The sequence below is a fragment of the Mytilus californianus genome, unplaced genomic scaffold, assembly GCF_021869535.1.
Source record: "Mytilus californianus isolate M0D057914Y unplaced genomic scaffold, xbMytCali1.0.p SCAF_36, whole genome shotgun sequence".
Lineage (NCBI taxonomy): Eukaryota > Metazoa > Mollusca > Bivalvia > Mytilida > Mytilidae > Mytilus > Mytilus californianus.
The window spans coordinates 1,796,480-1,818,248 of record NW_026262686.1 but is presented as its reverse complement, the minus strand read 5'-3'; the positions used below and the strand labels follow the sequence as shown (position 1 = coordinate 1,818,248).

The 21,769-nt window shown below is 36.4% G+C and overlaps 1 protein-coding gene across 3 annotated transcripts in view; it reads left to right on the top strand.

The window, feature by feature from the left end:
* Positions 1-14,779, top strand: part of LOC127736783 (sodium/calcium exchanger regulatory protein 1-like) — a 40,281-nt gene extending 25,502 nt beyond the window's left edge. For all 3 annotated transcript variants that reach the window (XM_052247380.1, XM_052247382.1, XM_052247381.1), the window contains 3 exons: positions 3,167-3,354; positions 8,842-8,943; positions 13,645-14,779. In XM_052247380.1, the coding sequence (XP_052103340.1) occupies positions 3,167-3,354; positions 8,842-8,943; positions 13,645-13,695 (341 nt within the window). In that variant the 3' untranslated portion in view covers positions 13,696-14,779. The remainder of the gene's footprint in view (positions 1-3,166; positions 3,355-8,841; positions 8,944-13,644) is intronic.
* Positions 14,780-21,769: the final 6,990 nt, after the last annotated feature.

Genomic DNA, 21,769 nt, shown 5'->3' with positions numbered 1-21,769 from the left:
TGATTAAAAGTATAACACAAAGTTGACTGCAGTACCCCTATTTTTGACATTTTTTCCCTGTTATGTCTGTTTGTTTTGTTCACACATTGTTGTCAATATAATGGAATTTTATGAGACTGTCATACAAGTGAAAGATTTAGATAGCTATAAAACCATGCTTAATTCATCATTTTCTACATAAAGAAATGACTGTACCAAGTCAGGAATATGACAGTTGTTTTCCATTTTTTTTTATGTGTTTGAGCTTTTAATTTTGGAATTTGATAAGGGACTTTCCGTTTTGAATTTTCATTGGAGTTCAGTATTTTTGCTATTTGTTTTACAAATCAAGATCATATTACATTAGCATGTTCTCATCCTAAAAGGCATGTAATATTCGTCAGTGTATTACAAATCAAGATCATATAACATTAATATGTTCTCGTCCTGATAGGAATGTAATATTTGTCACTGTATTACAAATCAAGATTATATTACATAAACCTGTTCTCGTCCTGATAGGCATGTTATATTCGTCACTGTATTACCAATCAAGATCATATTACATTAACATGTTCTCGTTCTGATAGGCATGTAATATTCGTCACTGTATTACTGTTAAGATCACATTGCATTTACATGTTCTCGTCCTGAAAGGCATGTTATATTCGTCACTGTATTACCGACAAGATCATATTATATAACAATGCTCTCGTCCTGATAGGTAAAAATTAGACCGTTAGTTTTCTCAATTGAATTGTTTCACATTTTTCGTGTCGGGGCCTTTTATAGCCGACCATCCGGTATGGGTTTTTCTCATTGTTGAAGGCCGTACAGTTGCCTATAATTGATTACATCCACTTCATTTGAACTTTGGTGGATAGTTGTCCCATTGGCAATCATACCACATCTCCTTATTTTTATGTAATATTCGTCACTGTATTACAAATTAAGATCATATTATCTAACAATGCTCTCGTCCTGATAGGAATGTAATATTCGTCACTGTATAACAAATCAAGATCATATTACATTACCATGTTGTCGTCATAGGAATGTAATATTCGTCACTGTATAACAAATCAAGATCATATTACATTACCATGTTGTCGTCCTGATAGGAATGTAATATTCGTCACTATATTATAAAACAAGATCATATTACATTAACATGTTCTCGTCCTGATAGGTATGTAATATTCGTCACCGTATAACAAATCAAAATCATATTTTTCGTCATATTCATATTACATTAACATGTTCTCGGCCTGATAGCCATGTACTATTCGTCATGTTAATGTTACATTAACATGTTCTCGGCCTGATAGCCATGTACTATTCGTCATGTTCATATTACATTAACATGTTCTCATCCTGATAGCCATGTACTATTCGTCATATTCTTATTACATTAACATGTTCTCATCCTGATAGCCATGTACTATTCGTCATATTCATATTACATTAACATGTTCTCGGCCTGATAGCCATGTACTATTCGTCATATTCATATTATATTAACATGTTCTCGGCCTGATAGCCATGTACTATACGTCATATTCATATTACATTAACATGTTAACATGTTCTCCGCCTGATAGCGATGTACTATTCGTCATATTCATATTACATTAACATGTTCTCGGCCTGATAGCCATGTACTATTCGTCATATTCATATTACATTAACATGTTCTCGGCCTGATATGCATGTAATATTCGTCATATTCATATCACATTAACATGTTCTTGGCCTGATAGCCATGTATATATACTATTCGTCATATTCATATTACATTAACATGTTCTCGGCCTGATAGCCATGTACTATTCGTCATATTCATATTACATTAACATGTTCCCGGCCTGATAGCCATGTACTATACGTCATATTCATATTACATTAACATATTAACATGTTCTCGGCCTGATAGCCATGTACTATTCGTCATATTCATATTACATTAACATGGTCTCGCCCTGATAGCCATGTACTATTCGTCATATTCATATTACATTAACATGTTCTCGGCCTGATATGCATGTAATATTCGTCATATTCATATCACATTAACATGTTCTCGGCCTGATAGCCATGTACTATACGTCATATTCATATTACATTAACATGTTAACATGTTCTCGGCCTGATAGCCATGTACTTTTCGTCATATTCATATTACATTAACATGTTCTCGGCCTGATAGCCATGTACTATTCGTCATATTCATATTACATTAACATGTTCTCGGCCTGATAGCCATGTACTATTCGTCATATCCATATTACATTAACATGTTCTCGGCCTGATAGCCATGTACTATTCGTCATATTCATATTACATTAACATGTTCTCGGCCTGATAGCCATGTACTATTCGTCATATTCATATTACATTAACATGTTCTCGGCCTGATAGCCATGTACTATTCGTCATATTCATATTACATTAACATGTTCTCGGCCTGATATGCATGTAATATTCGTCAACATCATCAATAATATGCAAATCATAAAGAATTAGATTTTGGTTTGTAAATTATGAATTGTGTAATTGTGTAATTCATAATGATGATTCTTTCTGTTATTGTGCTACATGGTGTTCTAGATGCCTTGATGTGTGCAAGCTTTTAGTTTGATGAAGTCAAATAATACAATTCATATTACACTTTACTATATACAGGTTAATTTTTAAAAAGCTGATATGCAGCTTAAAACGATTATGTTTTTTTTAATTATTTAACTCAATCCCCTTTTAAACGATTAAATCCGATAAATGTTCTGCTAATTGACACAGAAACTAGAAATTCGTGGGAAATTCTTAATGACCAGCTCGATATCTATATGATTCAATATTTGCCGTTTTGGTGATTAAATACAACGCTTTTTGTGGATAAAGAAGTCTTTTCTTAATATTAATTCTCTTATGTCGTTTTTGATACTAGTACTGTTAAATATTGAAACACAGAAAAGGTGGATGAAAAAAATGAACCGGAAATTGTGTTCGATTTTCGTGCAATAGCTGTAAAATTTTGGTCAATTATTAAGTGTACAGATCAACAAATAATTTCGTAATTATCCACCACCTTGGTTTCTATAATCATCAGAATATTACTAACACAGTAACAATGATTTATGGTTGACATGGTCAGATCAGCTTCTCTAAAAAGCTTATACATGTATTTCAGGTGTCCCGGATGACAGGCGACAGCAGGCCATGCAGACTTTGGGAGATTCCTCTAAAATGACATATAAAATATCTAGCGATGGCGATAATTGGACGTTTGGAGTGACAACGTCAGCTGGATCTAGAGATATCAAATTTACATTGGGAACAGAAATAGATACAACCACTTTAGATGGAAGACCACTTAAGGTATATCAGAGATACAATGGTATTTACACTGTAACTAGGAAAGTAGAGAATCTCTGTAACGTTCGAAAGAAAGCAATTAAACCATTATTATTATTTTCTGAGGACAATCTATGGTAGATGCAAGTAACTGACATTGGAGAATTTCAGATATCTAATATAGGACAGGTAGCGTGAATTATACTTCGGGTAATAAAGATCATACAAAAAAATTATGTTCCTTCATATCAATGTAAATTTACAATATAAAAAGTCAAGATATCGAACAACAACATGTGTATGCCCCCGCCGTAGCGGTGGGGCATTAAGTTTTACCCTTGTCCGTCTGTACGTACGTTGGTGGCGTCACTTTAACCGTTTTAGAGTTATCCCCCTTCATAAATGGAAAAATTGCAAAATTTTTAGTTTCCGTTCTCTAACTTAGGTTTGCCTCAACCAAATGTTATGAAACTTAAACACAATGCTTATTACCACAAAAACAGATCAAGTTTGAATTTTGGTGCCGTCACTTTAACCGTTCTAGAGTTATCCCCCTTTATAAATGGAAAAATTGCAATTTTTTTAGTTTCCGTTCTCTAACTTAAGTTTGCCTCAACCAAATGTTATGAAACTTATACACAATGCTTATTACCACAAAACACAGATCAAGTTTGAATTTTGGTGGCGTCACTTTAACCGTTCTAGAGTTATGTCCCTTTATAAATGAAAAAATTGCAAAATTTTTATTTTCTTCCAAATATCAAGTAATTTTCAAAATCGGAGTTATCTTCCTTTGTCCATTATTATAGTTGAATCAACTACAATCAATGCTTTATACAATGCAATGTTTAATTTTGACTTCCACTGATAAAACACAGATCAAGTTGAATTTGCAGTGTCACTTTAACCATTATTGAGTTATGCCCCTTTATAAATCGAAAGATTGCTAAATTTTTAGTTTCCATTCTGTAACTTAAGTTTGCCCCAACCAAACATTATGAAACCTATACACAATATTCATTAACACAAAACTACGATCAAGGACAAACTTTTTGTTTCCGTTTTCTAACTTTAGTTTGCCTCAACCAAATGTTATGAAACTTATACACAATGCTTATTACTACATAATACAGATTAAGTACGAAATTTGGTGGCGACACTTTTACCATTCTTGTAATGAGTTATGTCCCTTTATAAACATAGAAAATGCTGATTTTTTCGTTTCCTGTTCTCTAACTTTAGTTTGTCTCAACCAAATGTAATAAAACTTATACACAACCGTTCTAGAGTTATGCGTGTTTACAAATAGAAAAATTGCTGAATTTGTAGTTTCTGTTTTCTACTTAATTTAGTCACACAATGCTTATTACCACAAAACTCAGATCAAGTTCAAATTTGGGTAGCGTCACTTTTACCGTTCTTCAGTTATGTCCCTTTATAACTATATGATATACAAGCGGGGGCATCATCTGTCATGTGGACACTATCCACATTTATTAACTTATGATTTTGAATGTCCCTTTGGTATCCTTCGCCTCTTTTTTGCATGGTTAGCAAAACAATAAAATCTTGAATGATATAATGTCCCACAGAAATTTGTCATATAGACATATATTGATTAGCAAATTGCACACTGAATGTTTTTATCAATAATGACTGGAATCTATGCATACTTTAAGCATGATACTTTTTATATCCTGTGATTAACAAGACAATTTCCATATTCATAATTAAACTGACAGTATTGGCTTTCACTGACAGATGATGACTCAACATGTAAGAGAAATGATATGGTACCATCTATCTGTTGTGTAGAGCTTATGGTCTAATATGACCAATCCTGGTATATATATATGTTGAGCCCATGTTCAGTTTTTTCTCGTCATTATTAAAGTGAGACGTCAATCAAATAGAAATTCAAATATACCGGGTCGATTTACTCCTGAGTCGACAACACTGCTTGTCGACTGTCGGTATCGGATGGTATTATTCGCCCTTTAGCCAGTGACTCGGTACATGTATCGCTGCTTGTAAACTTTCGGCGTTGGAGGGTAAAAGCGGCCCACTTGTTTGTACGTCGGTACGGCTGTTTTGTTGACTGTGGGAGCTCGAGTCGAAGATTTTTATCCGCCAAATTAACTGCAGTACTTCGGTACAACTGCTGTTGAACTATTAGCGTCAGAGGGTATCATCCGCTCACAAGTCAGTGATTCGGCACCATTGCTTGTAAACCGATTGCGTCGGAGGCTATCATCCGTTCACAAGTCAGTGATTCGTCGCAATTGCTTGTGAACCGATGGCGTCGGAGGCTATCATCCGCATTGTTGGTATCGCTGATTGTGGTTTGTCGGGGTATGGTCCGCCTAGTACGTACTTGGAAATCACTGCTTGTTGTTTGGCGGTGTCGGAATGTTTTATCCACACATTAGTCAGTGCTTCGGTGTCACTGCTTATTGACTGTCTGCATCGGAGGGAAACATCCGCCTTCTAGCCAAGGCATCGGTACAGGTATCGCTGCTGAATTTCGGTGTCGAAGGGTATCACCAGCCCGTGTTATTGCTACGGTACCGCTGCTTATGAAGTGTCGGCGTGGGAGGGTTTCACCACCCCTATAAAGTGCTACGGTACCGCTGCTTATGAAGTGTCGGCGTGGAAGGGTTTCACCACCCCTATATAGTGCTACGGTACCGCTCTTATGAAATGTCGGCGTGGGAGGGTTTCACCACCCCCTATAAAGTGCTACGGTACCGCTGCTTATGAAATGTCGGCGTGTTAGGGTTTTACCAGCCATTGTTAGTGCTACAGTACCGTTACTTATGAACTGTCGTCGACGAATGGTTTCACTAACCCTGTTAGTGTTACGATACCTTTACTTGTGGACTGTAGGCGTCAAAGGGTATCACCAGCCTTTGTTAGTGCTCCAGTACCGTTACTTATGGACTGTCGCTCTGGAGATTATCATCACCCCCTGTTAGTGCTACGGTATCGCTGCTTATGAACTGTCGTCGTCGAATAGTTTCACTACCCCTGTTAGTGTTACGGTACCTTTACTTGTGGACTGTATTCGTCGTCGAAGGGTATCACCAGCCCTTGTTAGTGCTACGGTACCGTTACATGTGGACTACTTTGGTTTTACTGCATGTGGATGGTCGGCATCTTAGGTCGTCGGTTTGTATCATCAGCCAATTAGACAATGCTTCAGTACTGCCAGCATTTGTTGTATACCTGTGTTTGGTATAGTTTATATACAACACGACAGGTGCCACATGTGGAGCAGGATCTGCTTACCCTTCCAAAGCACTTGAGATCACCCCCAGTTTTTTGTGGGGTTTGTGTCGCTCAGTCTTTAGTTTTTATATGTTGTATTTTGTGTATTGTTGTTTGTCTCTTTGTCTCTTTCATTTTTAGCCATGGCGTTGTCAGTTTATTTTCCACTTATAAGTTTGAATGTCCCTTTGTTGTTTTTCGCTTCTCTTTTATAATTAAATATTTATACTTAAACTACGTTCATACGTCTATCAAACCTGTTGACAATAGACTATTTCGGATTTACTGGTTAAGCTTCTTTCGTATTATGCTCTCAAATGTTTATTATATATTAATTCAAAAATGTTGGTCCGAATCTTACCTGTAGAAGATTATTACAGAAACACGTGTCGTAAACAACACATGGCTCGGTTTCTCTTCTTGCGTGAGGAATATCGGTTTCCGAGTGTACAACCCGTCCAATAGTCTGTGCTTCGAGAATGACATAATTTAAATGAAACATTTGTTTGCAAAATACCAGTTCATAACTTGAAATCTGCATACCCCTCCAGAGCACCTGAGATGACCCCCGTATCCATGTGGGGTTCGTGTAACTTAGTATGTATGTTGTGTTTTAAATGCTGTTGTGTCTTTTCGTTGTTTTTTTGTTTTTGCCATGGCGTTGTTTATTTGTCATCTACTATTGAATTTGAACATCACTATTGTATATCACGTCTCTCTTTAATTAATGTTGTGTACTTGATTGTTTTATTGTTGGTGTTTTAATCCACTTTCAGCACTTTTGTCTATATCGTGGCGGTCAGTTATTATTGATGGAAGAGCCTGGAGTACCCAGAGAGAACCACCGAACTTCGACAAGGAAGCTGACAATCATAGCCAATTAATATTTGATTCGAACCTACCTACCATGTGCTATGTTCGAATTCACATCTCAGTGTTGTGTTTTAAATACTGTTGTGTCTTTTTGTCTTTTTGTCGTTTTTCGTATTTTGTCATGGCGTTGTCAATTTTTCATAGGCATTTTCTATCAAAAAAATTAACACATTCTATTACCGGCTATCGATACGGCAGATACAATAGGATATGTGCTCCCGATTGATAATTAAAACGACTGTTGTTGGTAGCGTGTACACAAGGTTTTTGTCTTTGTTTACGGTTGCCATTTGCAATAAAATGGAGTGTACCATCGTGTACAGCAGATGGTAATATGTGTTACCTATTGTCGACCGATAGTAACAGGATATAATTAAAATAAGTGTGTGATTAAGATATGTTTTCGAATAGCCTTTACTGATGTTGTCATATTGTATAACTGTACTCCACACCTACATTTGTATTGTCAAGTAACAAATAAACTCAGTAAGAATATGAAGACTCCTTTCCATACATACTGCATGTATCAACGACAAAATAATACGACAAACAATTGCTAAGAATCAGAATTATTATTATAGAAATGGAGATATATCTAGGAAAGCTTTTCGGATACATCAGATTAATAGATTGTTTTATTTTATAGAAGTGAGTCGATACCGCTGTTGGTGTACTGCTAGTATCATTAACTCAGTAGTCAGTGCGTCGGTTCAAATTTAGAAATTATTAGGAAACTAATGCCTAGTTCACACGTACATTTAATTCGAATTGAATTCGAATCGAATGCGAATCGAATTCGCTAATCGCGTTCACACACTCTTCCTTTTTAATTCGAATTGATTCGAATTGGCTAATTCGCATTAACCAATTCGCATTAGAAATCCGTTTTTGTTGATACGAATTAAAAGTTAACATCGTTCGGACAGTAAAGCAAAATTGACGCGTATTGCAATTCGAATTAGAATTAACGTTTGGACGTAAAACGATTCGAATGCGAATTAAACTAATTCGAATTAGTTAATGCGAATCGAATTCGAGTTACGTGTGAACGCAGCATAAGGTTCTAATACTTTCAGGCAAAGTTAACCTTAGGTGGATTTGGCTATTCTTTTTAATTCCCTGAGGATTCATCTATTTATTCATCCTTGGGTTTCAAATATTTTGGGGTTTGATCGTTCCTGATGAAGGTAAATCCAGAAAAGCACTTCGGACGCACAAAATATATATAGTGCCATTTTCATCTCATATATGCTTTGTGAAAATCGTGTTCGCTTCCTTAAGTAAATCACTTCATCTTAATATGATGTTTTAGTAGTTGAAAAGCTAATGGCTATTTAGTACTGTATTTTAAAATAAAACTTCTTATTGTAGGCTTTGTATACATTGGACGGAAACAAGCTGACAGAGAAACAAACGGGACCAGATTTTGAATCTGTTAATGTTCGGACTGTTGACGGAGATACAATGACAATGGTAAGTATTCCGGATACAAATAACAAATTCGAACGAACCTATACCCACTTCTGAAAAAAATATGAATCCGATCTGTTAACTTTTATAGTTAACAGGCGAACTTTGTAAGGTAAAGTACGTGTATCAGGCAAGTTGACCATAGATTCATATGACTTTCCTTGTCATGTCCATTTTTGTTATAAGCTCCTCAGTAGTTCAAGATGTTATACATCCTTAGCTTTCAACTTTTGGATTTCTGATGGAGGTAAATTCAGTAAAGCGCTTCGAACTCCTTAAATTAGTACACCTAGTCATTGTAACTTTGATGACGTATGTATAACATTAGTACACCTAGTCATTGTAACTTTGATGACGTATGTATAACATTAGTACACCTAGTTATTGTAACTTTGATGACGTATGTATAACATTAGTACACCTAGTCATTGTAACTTTGATGGCGTATGTATAACATGAGTACACCTAGTCGTTGTAACTTTGATGACGTATGTATAACATTAGTACACCTAGTCATTGTAACTTTGATGACGTATGTATAACATTAGTACACCTAGTTATTGTAACTTTGATGACGTATGTATAACATTAGTACACCTAGTCATTGTAACTTTGATGGCGTATGTATAACATGAGTACACCTAGTCGTTGTAACTTTGATGACGTATGTATAACATTAGTACACCTAGTCATTGTAACTTTGATGACGTATGTATAACATTAGTACACCTAGTCATTGTAACTTTGATGACGTATGTATAACATTAGTACACCTAGTCATTGTAACTTTGATGACGTATGTATAACATGCGTTCAACTGTTTTAAAGGTAAAGCTTTTAACATGTAACTCATTAAATATGTGTTGTGAATAACTGATTTCCCTTCTGCACATAAACCACATATAATTTAGTTATTTCTCCACTTGAAGCCTTCTACATTAATTAAGAAGCACAACATGCTGTGCTTGATTGGATGGGAACACCATTTTGTGAATTATTGTAACATCTTTGTTAGTTCTTATTAAGTATTCACTGGCTGTGGTAGTAATTAGTATGCGAATGTTTACCGGTAGTAATAGAGATGCGTATGTTTACATTTCACTGGCCATGGTAGTAATTAGTATGCGACTGTTAAATTTCACTGGCCGTTATAGTAATTAGTATGCGAATGTTTACCGGTAGTAAAAGAGATACGAATGTTTACATTTCACTGGCTGTGGTAGTAATTAGTATGCGAATGTTTACATTTCACTGGCTATAGTAGTAATAAGTATGCGAATGTTTATATTTCACTGACCGTGGTAGTAATTAGTATAATAGAGATGCGAATGTTTACATTTCACTGACCGTGGTAGTAATTAGTATGCGAATGTTTACATTTCACTGGCTATAGTAGTAATAAGTATGCGAATGTTTACATTTCACTGACCGTGGTAGTAATCAGTATGCGAATGTTTACATTTCACTGGCCGTGGTAGTAATAGAGATGCGAATGTTTACATTTCACTGGCTGTGGTAGTAATTAGTATGCGAATGTTAACATTTCACTGGCCGTGGTAGTAATTAGTATGCGAATGTTTACATTTCACTGGCCGTGGTAGTAATTAGTATGCGAATGTTTACATTTCACTAACTGTGGTAGTAATTAGTATGCGAATGTTTACATTTCACTGGCCGTGGTAGTAATTAGTATGCGAATGTTTAAGCCCCGGTCACACCTTACCGGATAGCGCGAACGGACGCCGAAAGGATAACTTTTTTTTTTAAATCCGTTCATGTCCGTTAGAAGTCCGTTCATATCCGTTAGACTTCCGTCAATATCCGTTTCATGTCCGTTCAGCTTCCGTTTTATCCGTCGACGTCCGTTCTGTCCGGTAGAAAATTTTGAGCATGTTCAAAACTTCGAACGGACGTCCAACGGATAAAGTGTCCGTTTAACGTCCGGTAGTCGTCCGTTTTTAACGGTACTCGTCCGTTTCGTTTCCGTTTTGTATCCGTTACCTGTCCGTTATACATCCGTTGATGGTCCGGTAGACCAATTCACCAACGGACTACTACCGGACGTATAACGAACGTATAACGGATAAGACGGATGATAAACGGATGTGAAACGGACATGAACGGGAGGATAACGGATAAAACGGATACGTACCGAATGTAAAACGAATAAATGCCAATTGAAAATTTCGCGTTAGAAATGCCAATTATTGGTATGTCAGATTTCTTGAATGTCATGAATGTTTATTATTCTTAATGGATCGCTGAGTAAGGCTCGTCTTCACTATCAAACAGCTCTTATTTAGGCCAGACTGAACTTAAATGTTGCAAATATAAACCTTCTAGACTATAAACTACAACCAGTTACACGAAAACTTTTTAATTATTTTAAGGTCACGTTTATGTGATTTACATGTATTAATATTGCCGCCTTTAATTTCCCTCTTATCTTGTTCATCCGTTTTATCCGGTACGCTTCCGTTAGGTGTCCGTTTTATGCGGTACTCGTCCGTTGGATGTACGTTCGACATCCGTTCTGTCCGGTACGTTTCCGTTTCTCGAACGTTACATATCCGGTGTGTGTTCGTTAACCATTCGTTATGCGTCCGTTTTATATGGTCAGTACACCAACGGACTCCCAACGGATACAAATGTTGTCAACGGAAAACTTTTTTTCATCCGTTCGGCGTCCGTTCGAGCTATCCGTTAAGATGTGACCGCAGCTTTACATTTCACTGGGCGTGGTAGTAATAGAGATGCGTATGTTTACATTTCACTGGCCGTGGTAGTAATTAGTATGCGTATGTTTACATTTCACTGGCCGTGGTAGTAATTAGTATGCGAATGTTTACATTTCACTGGTCGTGGTAGTGATAGAGATACGAATGTTACAATTCACTGGTCGTGGTAGTAATTAGTACAACAGAGATGCGAATATTTACATTCAACTGGCCGGAGTAGTAATTAGTATGCGAATGTTTATAGCTCTTCATATTTTTTATAAGCTTTGTATTTACAAATATTTTGGCTTCGAGCATCACTAAAATGACATTGATTGTCGAAATGCGCATCTGGTGCAGACAAATTGGTACCGATTCTGTTTTTTCATTTCACTGGGCGTGGTAGTAATAGAGATGCGAATGTTTACATTTCACTGACCGTGGTAGTAATTAGTATGCGAATGTTTACATTTCACTGGCCGTGGTAGTAATTAGTATGCGAATGTTTACATTTCACTGGACGTGGTAGTAATTAGTATAATAGAGATGCGAATATTTACATTTCACTGGCCGTGGTAGTAAGTAGTATGCGTATGTTTATATTTCACTGGCCGTGGTAGTGATAAGTATGCGAATGTTTACCGGTAGTAATAGAGATGCGAATGTTTACATTTCACTGGCTATAGTAGTAATTAGTATGCGAATGTTTACATTTCACTGGTCTTGGTAGTAATTAGTATAATAGAGATGCGAATATTTACATTTCACTGGCTGTGGTAGTAATTAGTATGCGAATGTTTACATTTCACTGATCGTGGTAGTAATTAGTTTAATAGAGATGCGAATATTTACATTTCACTGGCCGTGGTAGTAATTAGTATGCGAATGTTTACATTTCACTGGTCGTGGTAGTAATTAGTATAATAGAGATGCGAATATTTACATTTCACTGGCCGTGGTAGTAATTAGTATGCAAATGTTTACATTTCACTGGTCGTGGTAGTAATTAGTATAATAGAGATGCGAATATTTACATTTCACTGGCCGTGGTAGTAATTAGTATGCGAATGTTTACATTTCACTGGTCGTGGTAGTAATTAGTATAATAGAGATGCGAATATTTACATTTCACTAGCCGTGGTAGTAATAAGTATGCGAATGTTTACATTTCACTGGCCGTGGTAGTAATAGAGATGCGTATGTTTATATTTCACTGGCCGTAGTAGTAATAAGTATGCGTATGTTTACATTTCACTGGTCGTAGTAGTAATAAGTATGCGTATGTTTACATTTTACTGGCCGTGGTAGTAATGCAGATGCAAATGTTTACATTTCAATGGCCGTGGTAGTATTTAGTATGCGAATTTTTACATTTTAATGGCCGTGGTAGTAATTAGTATGCGTATGTTTACATGTCACTGGCCGTAGTAGTAATTAGTATGCGAATGTTTACATGTCACCGTCCGTGGTAGTAATAGAGATGCGAATGTTTACATTTCACTGACTGTGGTAGAAATAAGAATGCGTATGTTACTTTTCACTGGCCGTGGTAGTAGTTAGTATGTGTATGTTTATATTTCACTGACCGTGGTAGTAATTAGTATGCCTATGTTTACATTTCACCGGTCATGGTAGTAATTAGTATGCGTATGTTTACATTTTACTGACCGTGGTAGTAATTAGTATGCGTATGTTTACATTTCACTTGCCGTGGTTGTAATAAATATGCGTATGTTTACACTTCACCGGCCGTGGTAGTAATTAGTATGCGTATGTTTACATTTCACTGACCGTGGTAGTAATTGGTATGCGTATGTTTACATTTCACTGACCGTGGTAGTAATTAGTAAGCGTATGTTTACATTTCACTGACCGTGGTAGTAATTGGTATGCGTATGTTTACATTTCACTGACCGTGGTAGTAATTAGTAAGCGTATGTTTACATTTCACTGACCGTGGTAGTATTTTGTCATCTTTATTTTACAGGTGATGACAGGAAATGGAGTGAGCTGCACCCGGAAGTACAAAAAAAATTGAGTTCTGAACTGTCTAAATGCGCATGTGTGTAAGAAGCAAAAATATGTTGTGCTTGTTTATTTTGTTACGTAAATGTGTTTTCGACCAGAATTATTTTTATGACTGTAATATTATACTAGTGAATAAATGTTCTTATGTTATTTTAAGTGAATATCTGATTTATAAATTATCCTGTAGGTCATTGATGAACATACGTTTCTGTCGAACATTCTACACAGTTTAAATATAACATTGTTTAAAAAGTAGGACATATATTTACCATGTTTGGACCATCTATTCTTGAATTTTTAAAATGTGTGACTCCGTTTTTGGTAGGAACACCTATAAACCATGAAAAAATTGACGCTTTTTTGACATGGGGAAACAACCTTTGAACCAAAAGTATAAAATCCGTCACCGACTTTTCCAAACCTGTGTGTTTCTGGATCTAAGCAATTGTAAAAATGTTAGGAATGAACATAACTATTATTCGTTTCTTAACTACACATCCAAATAGCAACGTTTCAGCTTAGAAACATACGTAGATATGACTTTTATTACGATGAGGGAATAGAACATACCTACAAAATTAGGCGTTTTTGCAACATAAATTTTACATGATAATAATTGGTAATTGACGGGTGAAAATATCTTTTATTGTGTACGTGGAAAGGCGTTGCTATGTTACCTGTTAATTAAAAAAAAAAATGGTTAGTCGATTATGACCGGTTCGATTATGACAATTTCCAAATTAGCATCAACATCGGAAAGCAATTTGATGGATACATTTTATCAACATCTCTATACCCATGGGTTGTCGGATATGTTTTTGTTCCTTCAATGGACGGTTAAAAAGTACAATGTTCAACTTACGCCATATCTGTATGTATTTCTTTCTGCAATTTTACAGGAATTAAAGATTACAATTTCTTCCAGCCTTCAATGTGGGACTACATTTATTTCCTAACGGTCTAAACGAAACAGGATAAACTGCTATTTTACTTTTTTTTATAATATAAATGCATAAGTTTGATAAATAAATTGAGTAGTAATTTATGTTCAGATATAAGTTTTTAATTGTTAAATAAATGTGGGAGCAAGCTTACACAGTTAGTTTTTGCTTTTCTTGGTATGAGGATTGAAAAATGACGATTGCATTCTACGACTTGAATGCAACTTTGTTGCTATGACGATTGCTTTCTACGACTTGAATGCTTCTCTTGTTGCTATGACGATTACTTTCTACGACTTGGATGCTTCTCTTGTTGCTATGACGATTACTTTCTACGACTTGGATGCTTCTCTTGTTGCTATGACGATTACTTTCTACGGCTCGAATGCTTCTCTTGTTGCTATGACGATTGCTTTCTACGACTTGGATGCATCTCTTGTTGCCATAATGCAACTGTATAAAAAAAATCATCAAAGATACCAGGCTATAATTCGGTACGTTATAGAAATCATCAAAGATACCAGGCTATAATTCGGTACGTTATAGAAATCACCAAAGATACCAGGCTATAATTCGGTACGTTATAGAAATCATCAAAGATACCAGGCTATAATTCGGTACGTTATAGAAATCATCAAAGATACCAGGCTTATAATTCGGTACGTTAGAGAAATCACCAAAGATACCAGGCTTATAATTCGGTACGTAAGAGAAATCACCAAAGATACCAGGCTATAATTCGGTACGTTATAGACGCGTTTCATCAACATAAGACTCATCATTCACGCTTGAATCATACCAATTTAAAACCAACATTTTATAAATTGTAAATGTACAAAATCAATGATATTTGATATCGATACAAGAGGGCTAACTGCTGGGCTAGTGATACCCTCAGTGACGAAACGTCCACCTGCAGTGGCATCGACCAAGTGGAATTAAAAGTCACCGTACGGTAACTCACGAAATACCAGTACATAAACCATACGGTATCCCTCGACAAACCAGTACACAAACCATACGGTACCCCAAGAAAGACCAGTTTATACACAAATCATACGGTATCCGCCGATAAAATAGTACACAAACCATACGGATTCCACTAAAAGACCAGTACCCAAACCATACAGCAACCCCCGATAGTCCAGTACACAAACCATACGGTATCCCCCGATAGTGCAGTACACAAACCAGACGTCATCCCTCGAAGTACAGTACATGAACAATACGGTACTCACCGAATAGAATGGTTAACAAAACATCGTTATCCTCGATAGACCATTACACAAACCATACAGTATCCCCCGATAGTGGAGTACACAAGTCATACGGTATCCCCCGATAGACCATTACCCAAACCATGCGTCATCCTCCGATAGTGCAGTACACAAACAATACGGTTTTCCGCGATAACGCAGTACACAAACCATACGATATCCCAAGAAAGACTAGTACACAAACCATACGATATCCCTCGATAGTACAGTACACAAACCATACGGTATCCCTCGATAGACCAGTACACAAACGATACGGTATCCCCCGATAGACCAGTACACATACAATACGTTATCCCACGAATAACCAGTACACAAACCATACGGTATATCACGATAGACCAGTACACAAACCATACGGTTTATGACGATAGACCAAATGAATACATAAACCATACGGTATCCCTCGATAGACCAGTTCACAAACCATACGGTATCCCTAGATAGACCAGTACACAAACTATACGGTATCCCCCGATAGACAGTACACAAACCATACGGTATCCCTCGATAGACCAGTTCACAAACCATACGGTATCCCTCGATAGACCAGTTCACAAACCATACGGTATCCCTCGATAGACCAGTTCACAAACCATACGGTATCCCTCGACAAACCAGTACACAAACCATACAGTATTCCACGATATACCAGTACACAAACCAAGCGGTATCCCCTGATAGTGCAGTACACAAACCATACGGTATATCACGATAGACCATTACACAAACCAAACGGTATCTCCAATCTTCATATGGGACAGTGCTTAGTTATATAAAGAAGTAGCTGCTAAAGAAGCAGTGGCATCCGAGTTAAGCCTTGGCTGTAGCATAAAGCATTAGCTAAAGGGAAAACATTGCCTTCAGCTTGAATCATTGACCTATTTTAAGAGCATTGGCTTTAGTTGACGCATTGACACATTTCAATGTGCATTTAAGAGCATCGGCTTTAATTAGCAAAGTATGAACATCGGCTTTGAACAGTAATTAAGAGCAACAGCAATAAAGAGCATTGGCTTTACAGAGCAACTGTAAAAAAAGCAGTACATCAGATTAGAAAGCAGATAAATAAGGCATCTTCCGTGGCATCCATCATCAACTGACATAACCTTTGCTACTTTATTAGAGGACCAAAAAACGTTATGCCCTTGGTTTCCGTCGTTCATCTAACAAAACGCGATAAAAAGGCATAAACTTTGATCTTTTGCACACAAAATTGAAACGTTGTACATGACGTTTCTGTGTGATAATCAAGTGTTTTAATTGTGGAATTTAATTTTAAATTCTTATTTTTCTCTGTTTTCAAGCCCATTTTACTCAATTCAACCTGAACATCACCATATTTTTATCGAGTTGGCCTGTCTACGCATTGCTTTTTAGCCCACCTGACCCAAAGGGTCAAGTGATCTTTCCTCATCACTTGGCGTCCGTCGTCCGTCGTCAACCGTTAACTTTTACAAAAAATCTTCTCCTCTGAAACTACTGGGCCAAGTTAACGCAAACTTGGCCTAAATCATCCTTAGGATATTTACTTTAAAAAATGTATCTGGTGACCCTGCCCATCAACCAAGATGGCCGCCATTGCTAAAAAAAAGAACATAGGGGTAAAATGCAGATTTTGGCTTTGATCTCTGAAATTAAAGCATTTAGAGCAAATCTGACATGGTGTAAAAATGTTCATTAGGTCAACATCTATCTGCCCTGAAATTTTAAGACGAATTAGACAACCCGCTGTTGGGTTGCTGTCCCTGAATTGGTAATTCTAAGGAAATTGTGCAGTTGTTGGTTATTATCTTGAATATTATTATAGATAGAGATAACTGTAAGCAGCAAGAATGTTCAGTAAAGTAACATCTACAAGCAAGTCACCATCACCAAAGTTGTCAATTGACCTCTTAAGGGGTTATTGCCCTTTAAAGTCATTTTTTTTTACATTTTTTTCAAATCTTTGTAATCTTTTACAAAAAATCTACTGGGCCAAATGGAATTAATAGCATATACTTATAGTGGGTTAATGCCCTTCTCTTTTAGCATATACTTATTATTGGTGAATGCCCTTTTCTTTCAACATACTTATATTAGGTGAATGCCCCCCAGACCTGGCGGGTTAGCCGGGGTCGGGGGAACCCCTGCCCAAATTTTTCCTAAAAGGTGCTCCAAAAACATTTTAAGGCATTTTCAACTTTATACCGGCCTTGGTGGATTCAATAAAGCTTCATTTTTAGACTTTTAACAGTATTTTTAGCTCACGTGGCCTAAAAGGTCTCATCACTTGGCGTCCGTTCGTCTGTCGTCGTCGTTAACTATTACAAAAATCTTCTTCTCTGAAACTACTGGGCCAAATCTAATAGGAGTTATTTCCCTTAAATGACAAATTTTACCTTTTTTATATTTTTGCCTATTATCTTGAAAATTATAATAGATAGAGAGAAACTTTAAATTGCAAAAATAACCATCAAGACAAGTTCCACAAATAATTCTGCATGGTCGAAATCGTCAGTCGACTCCTTATTAGAGTTATTGCCCTTTAATGACGATTTTTACCTTTTTTTGCGTTTAGCGTTTAACCAATCAAGCGCAAAAAACAGCTCACGCAATTTGAACTTCTCGAATGTAGCATTAATTCCAACCTGTTCCGACTATTTGTTGTGTATCGTCCCCCGCCATCCCGAAACAATAAACTGAAAACAACCACTTTTTTCGAAGAATGGTTAGAATTCCTAGACTATACTACGGAATTTTCAGGTGAAATCATCATCGTAGGTGATCTTAATTTCCATCTTGATGACGTTAGTGATTGCGGTGGGCGAAGGTTCACTGAGTCACTTAGCGATCGTGGACTAGTACAACAAGTTGATGGACCCACACATATCCGTGGACACACGCTCGATGTTATCATAAGTAGAGAAAACAGTTCAATCTTGTTGGGTGAACCGTCAATCGAAGACACGCAAATATACAACGATAAAAGCAATGCGTCCTTAGATCATTTTGCTGTTCATAGCCGAATCAATCTTAGCAAACCAGCAAGACTGAAAAAATCATTGACAATCCGAAAGATAAACAATATCGACGTTGAAAGTTTTAAGGCTGACATCGACACGAATTGTTTCATTCACAACAATGATCCTGACATTGAGAATTTGGTTAAATCGCATAATTCCGATCTCAAGGCAGTTTTAGACAAACATGCACCGGTTCAAACAAAAATCATAACGATGCGACCGAACACGGAATGGTATGGCGACAAAATCCGCAAAGCAAAGGTCGAGCGTCGGAAAGCTGAGAGAACTATGCGGAAAACAAAGCTCGAGGTTCACAAGTTGATATACAAAGAATTATGTGTCACATCAAATAAAATACTGATACAAAGTAAAACTAATTACTATTCAAACAAAATTTCGGATATTGGAAATGATCACAAAAAACTTTTCAAATTAACCAACGGACTTTTGGGAAATAGTAATGACGTCATCCTTCCATCACATCAAAGCGAGTTTGAACTGTCAAATCGTTTCGGACATTTTTTTCTTGAGAAAATCGAAAACATCAGGACAAGTTTACTTTCGGCGAATAATTCTATCGACGATATTGACCCTCTACGAGCAGATATACGTTTTGAAGGCAACACTCTCACCAACTTCCACCCTGCGTCAATTGATGAAGTGTCGAAAATAAATCTAAAAGTGTCAAGTAAATCTTGTGAACTCGACCCAATCCCGACTACGCTTTTGAAAACTTGTGTAAACAGCATTGCCAGCAATATTACGATGATCATAAACAAGTCATTATCAACTTCTACTGTACCAGTATCGTATAAAGAGGCTATTGTGCGACCTCTGTTGAAGAAACCCGGTTTAGATAAAGACACACTGAAAAACTATCGCCCGGTTTCGAACCTTCCTTTCGATTCTAAAGTTCTCGAAAAAGTTATTGAAAGTCGTCTAGAAGAGCATCTATTGTCAAACACTCTTCATGACCCTGCTCAATCTGCCTATCGTGCGGGACACTCAACCGAAACAACGTTACTTCGAGTTCACCATGACATTGCAAGTGCGCTAGACAAAAACTGTTGTGCCGTTTTATTGATGCTCGACCTTTCTGCGGCGTTTGATGTGATTGACCATAACATTATCGAAGCTAGATTAGAATATGCTTTTGGAATCTCAGGTTCTGCTCTGAAATGGTTACTCTCTTACCTCCGAGATAGGACACAGCGTATAGCAGTAGGCTCGGCCCACTCCAACGAATTTCGTCTTAATTGCGGTGTGCCGCAGGGCTCCGTGCTTGGCCCAAAGCTATATACTATATTTTCGAAGCCGATCGGCGAAATCTGTAGACGTCACAACATGTCTTATCAATGCTACGCCGATGATACGCAGATCTATTTAGTTTTCGAACCTCTTGATAACTGGAAAAACACATCGAATCGAATTGAGGACTGTTTGGCCGATATAAGTTCCTGGATGTGTGTAAACATGCTTAAACTGAACGAGGACAAAACGGAACTGATGCTATTTGCTCCGAAAAACCGAGTGAAAGATTTGAAGGATTGCAATCTCACCTTTAAAGGAAACATCATTACAAGTTCTGAGTGTATTAAAAATCTGGGTGTTCATTTTGATAAGACTCTGTCAATGCACCAACAAGTCAGTTCAGTTTCGAGATCATGTTTTTATCAAATACGAAATATAGGTCGCATACGTCCGTACATCAACGAGGATGCATGTAAAACTCTGGTCAATTCGTTAATCATTTCTAGATTGGATTATGGCAACGCTTTACTCTATGGACTACCAGCTTACATGATTCAGAGACTACAAAGGGTTCAGAACACTGCTGCGCGAGTGGTTACAAGAAAAAAGAAATACGAACACATTACTTCGACACTTGAGTCTCTTCACTGGCTGCCTGTGCAATACAGGGTGCAATACAAAATATTATTATATGTATTCAAGTCCGTGAAACATGAAGCGCCATTATATCTTAGTGAACTTGTAAATTTATACACGCCATCAAGATCATTAAGGTCTGAAAACAACTTAACACTCGTAACTCCTATTGTGCGAACCAAAACCTACGGCAATAGAAGATTTGATCAAGCAGCGGCCATCCTTTGGAATGCATTACCAAAAAAACTTCAAAATGCAAAGTCGGTGCCTGTATTCAAAAAGAACTTAAAAACTCACTTTTTTCGACAAGCATTTTTAATCCCTTAAATTCGTTTCTGTGATACATTGTGCCATAGACGTTAGCCTGCTTTTGATTTATCGAACCTTTCTTTTAACTGGAGATATGTTTCATTTATAATATGTACATTGTATGTTTTTAGTAGCACACATATTTTTCATTTCAGTAATTATATTTTTACATGGTAATATTCCTTTTTCATCTTTTGAATACGTTTTCAAATTTTTAACTAATATTTGATAATTTTTAATAGCAATCTTATTTTAGACTTTTTTTGGCTATTTATTTTACCAACTTTATTCAGTATAATTTTATTTTGATTCATTGATATATATATTCCACTTTTTTGTAAAAATTTCCACATTATTAATCCTTTTATCTAGAAAAGTTTTAACACTTAAATATTTATTTTGTGTGTTCATGTTTTATATTTTTATCACTGTCTGTGTGTATATTTCGTTTAACATGTGATGTAAAGCGCTTTGAGTAATATTGTTTTAGATTTAGCGCTATAGAAAAATTGTAATAATAATAATAATAATAATAGCCTTATAAGATAAAATTATAATAGATAAATAGACACTTTAAATCACAAAAATGATCAGCAAGGCAAGATATCTACTAACAAGTCAAATTTTGCCGATATAGTTAGTAGACTATCATTCTTTATAGGAGT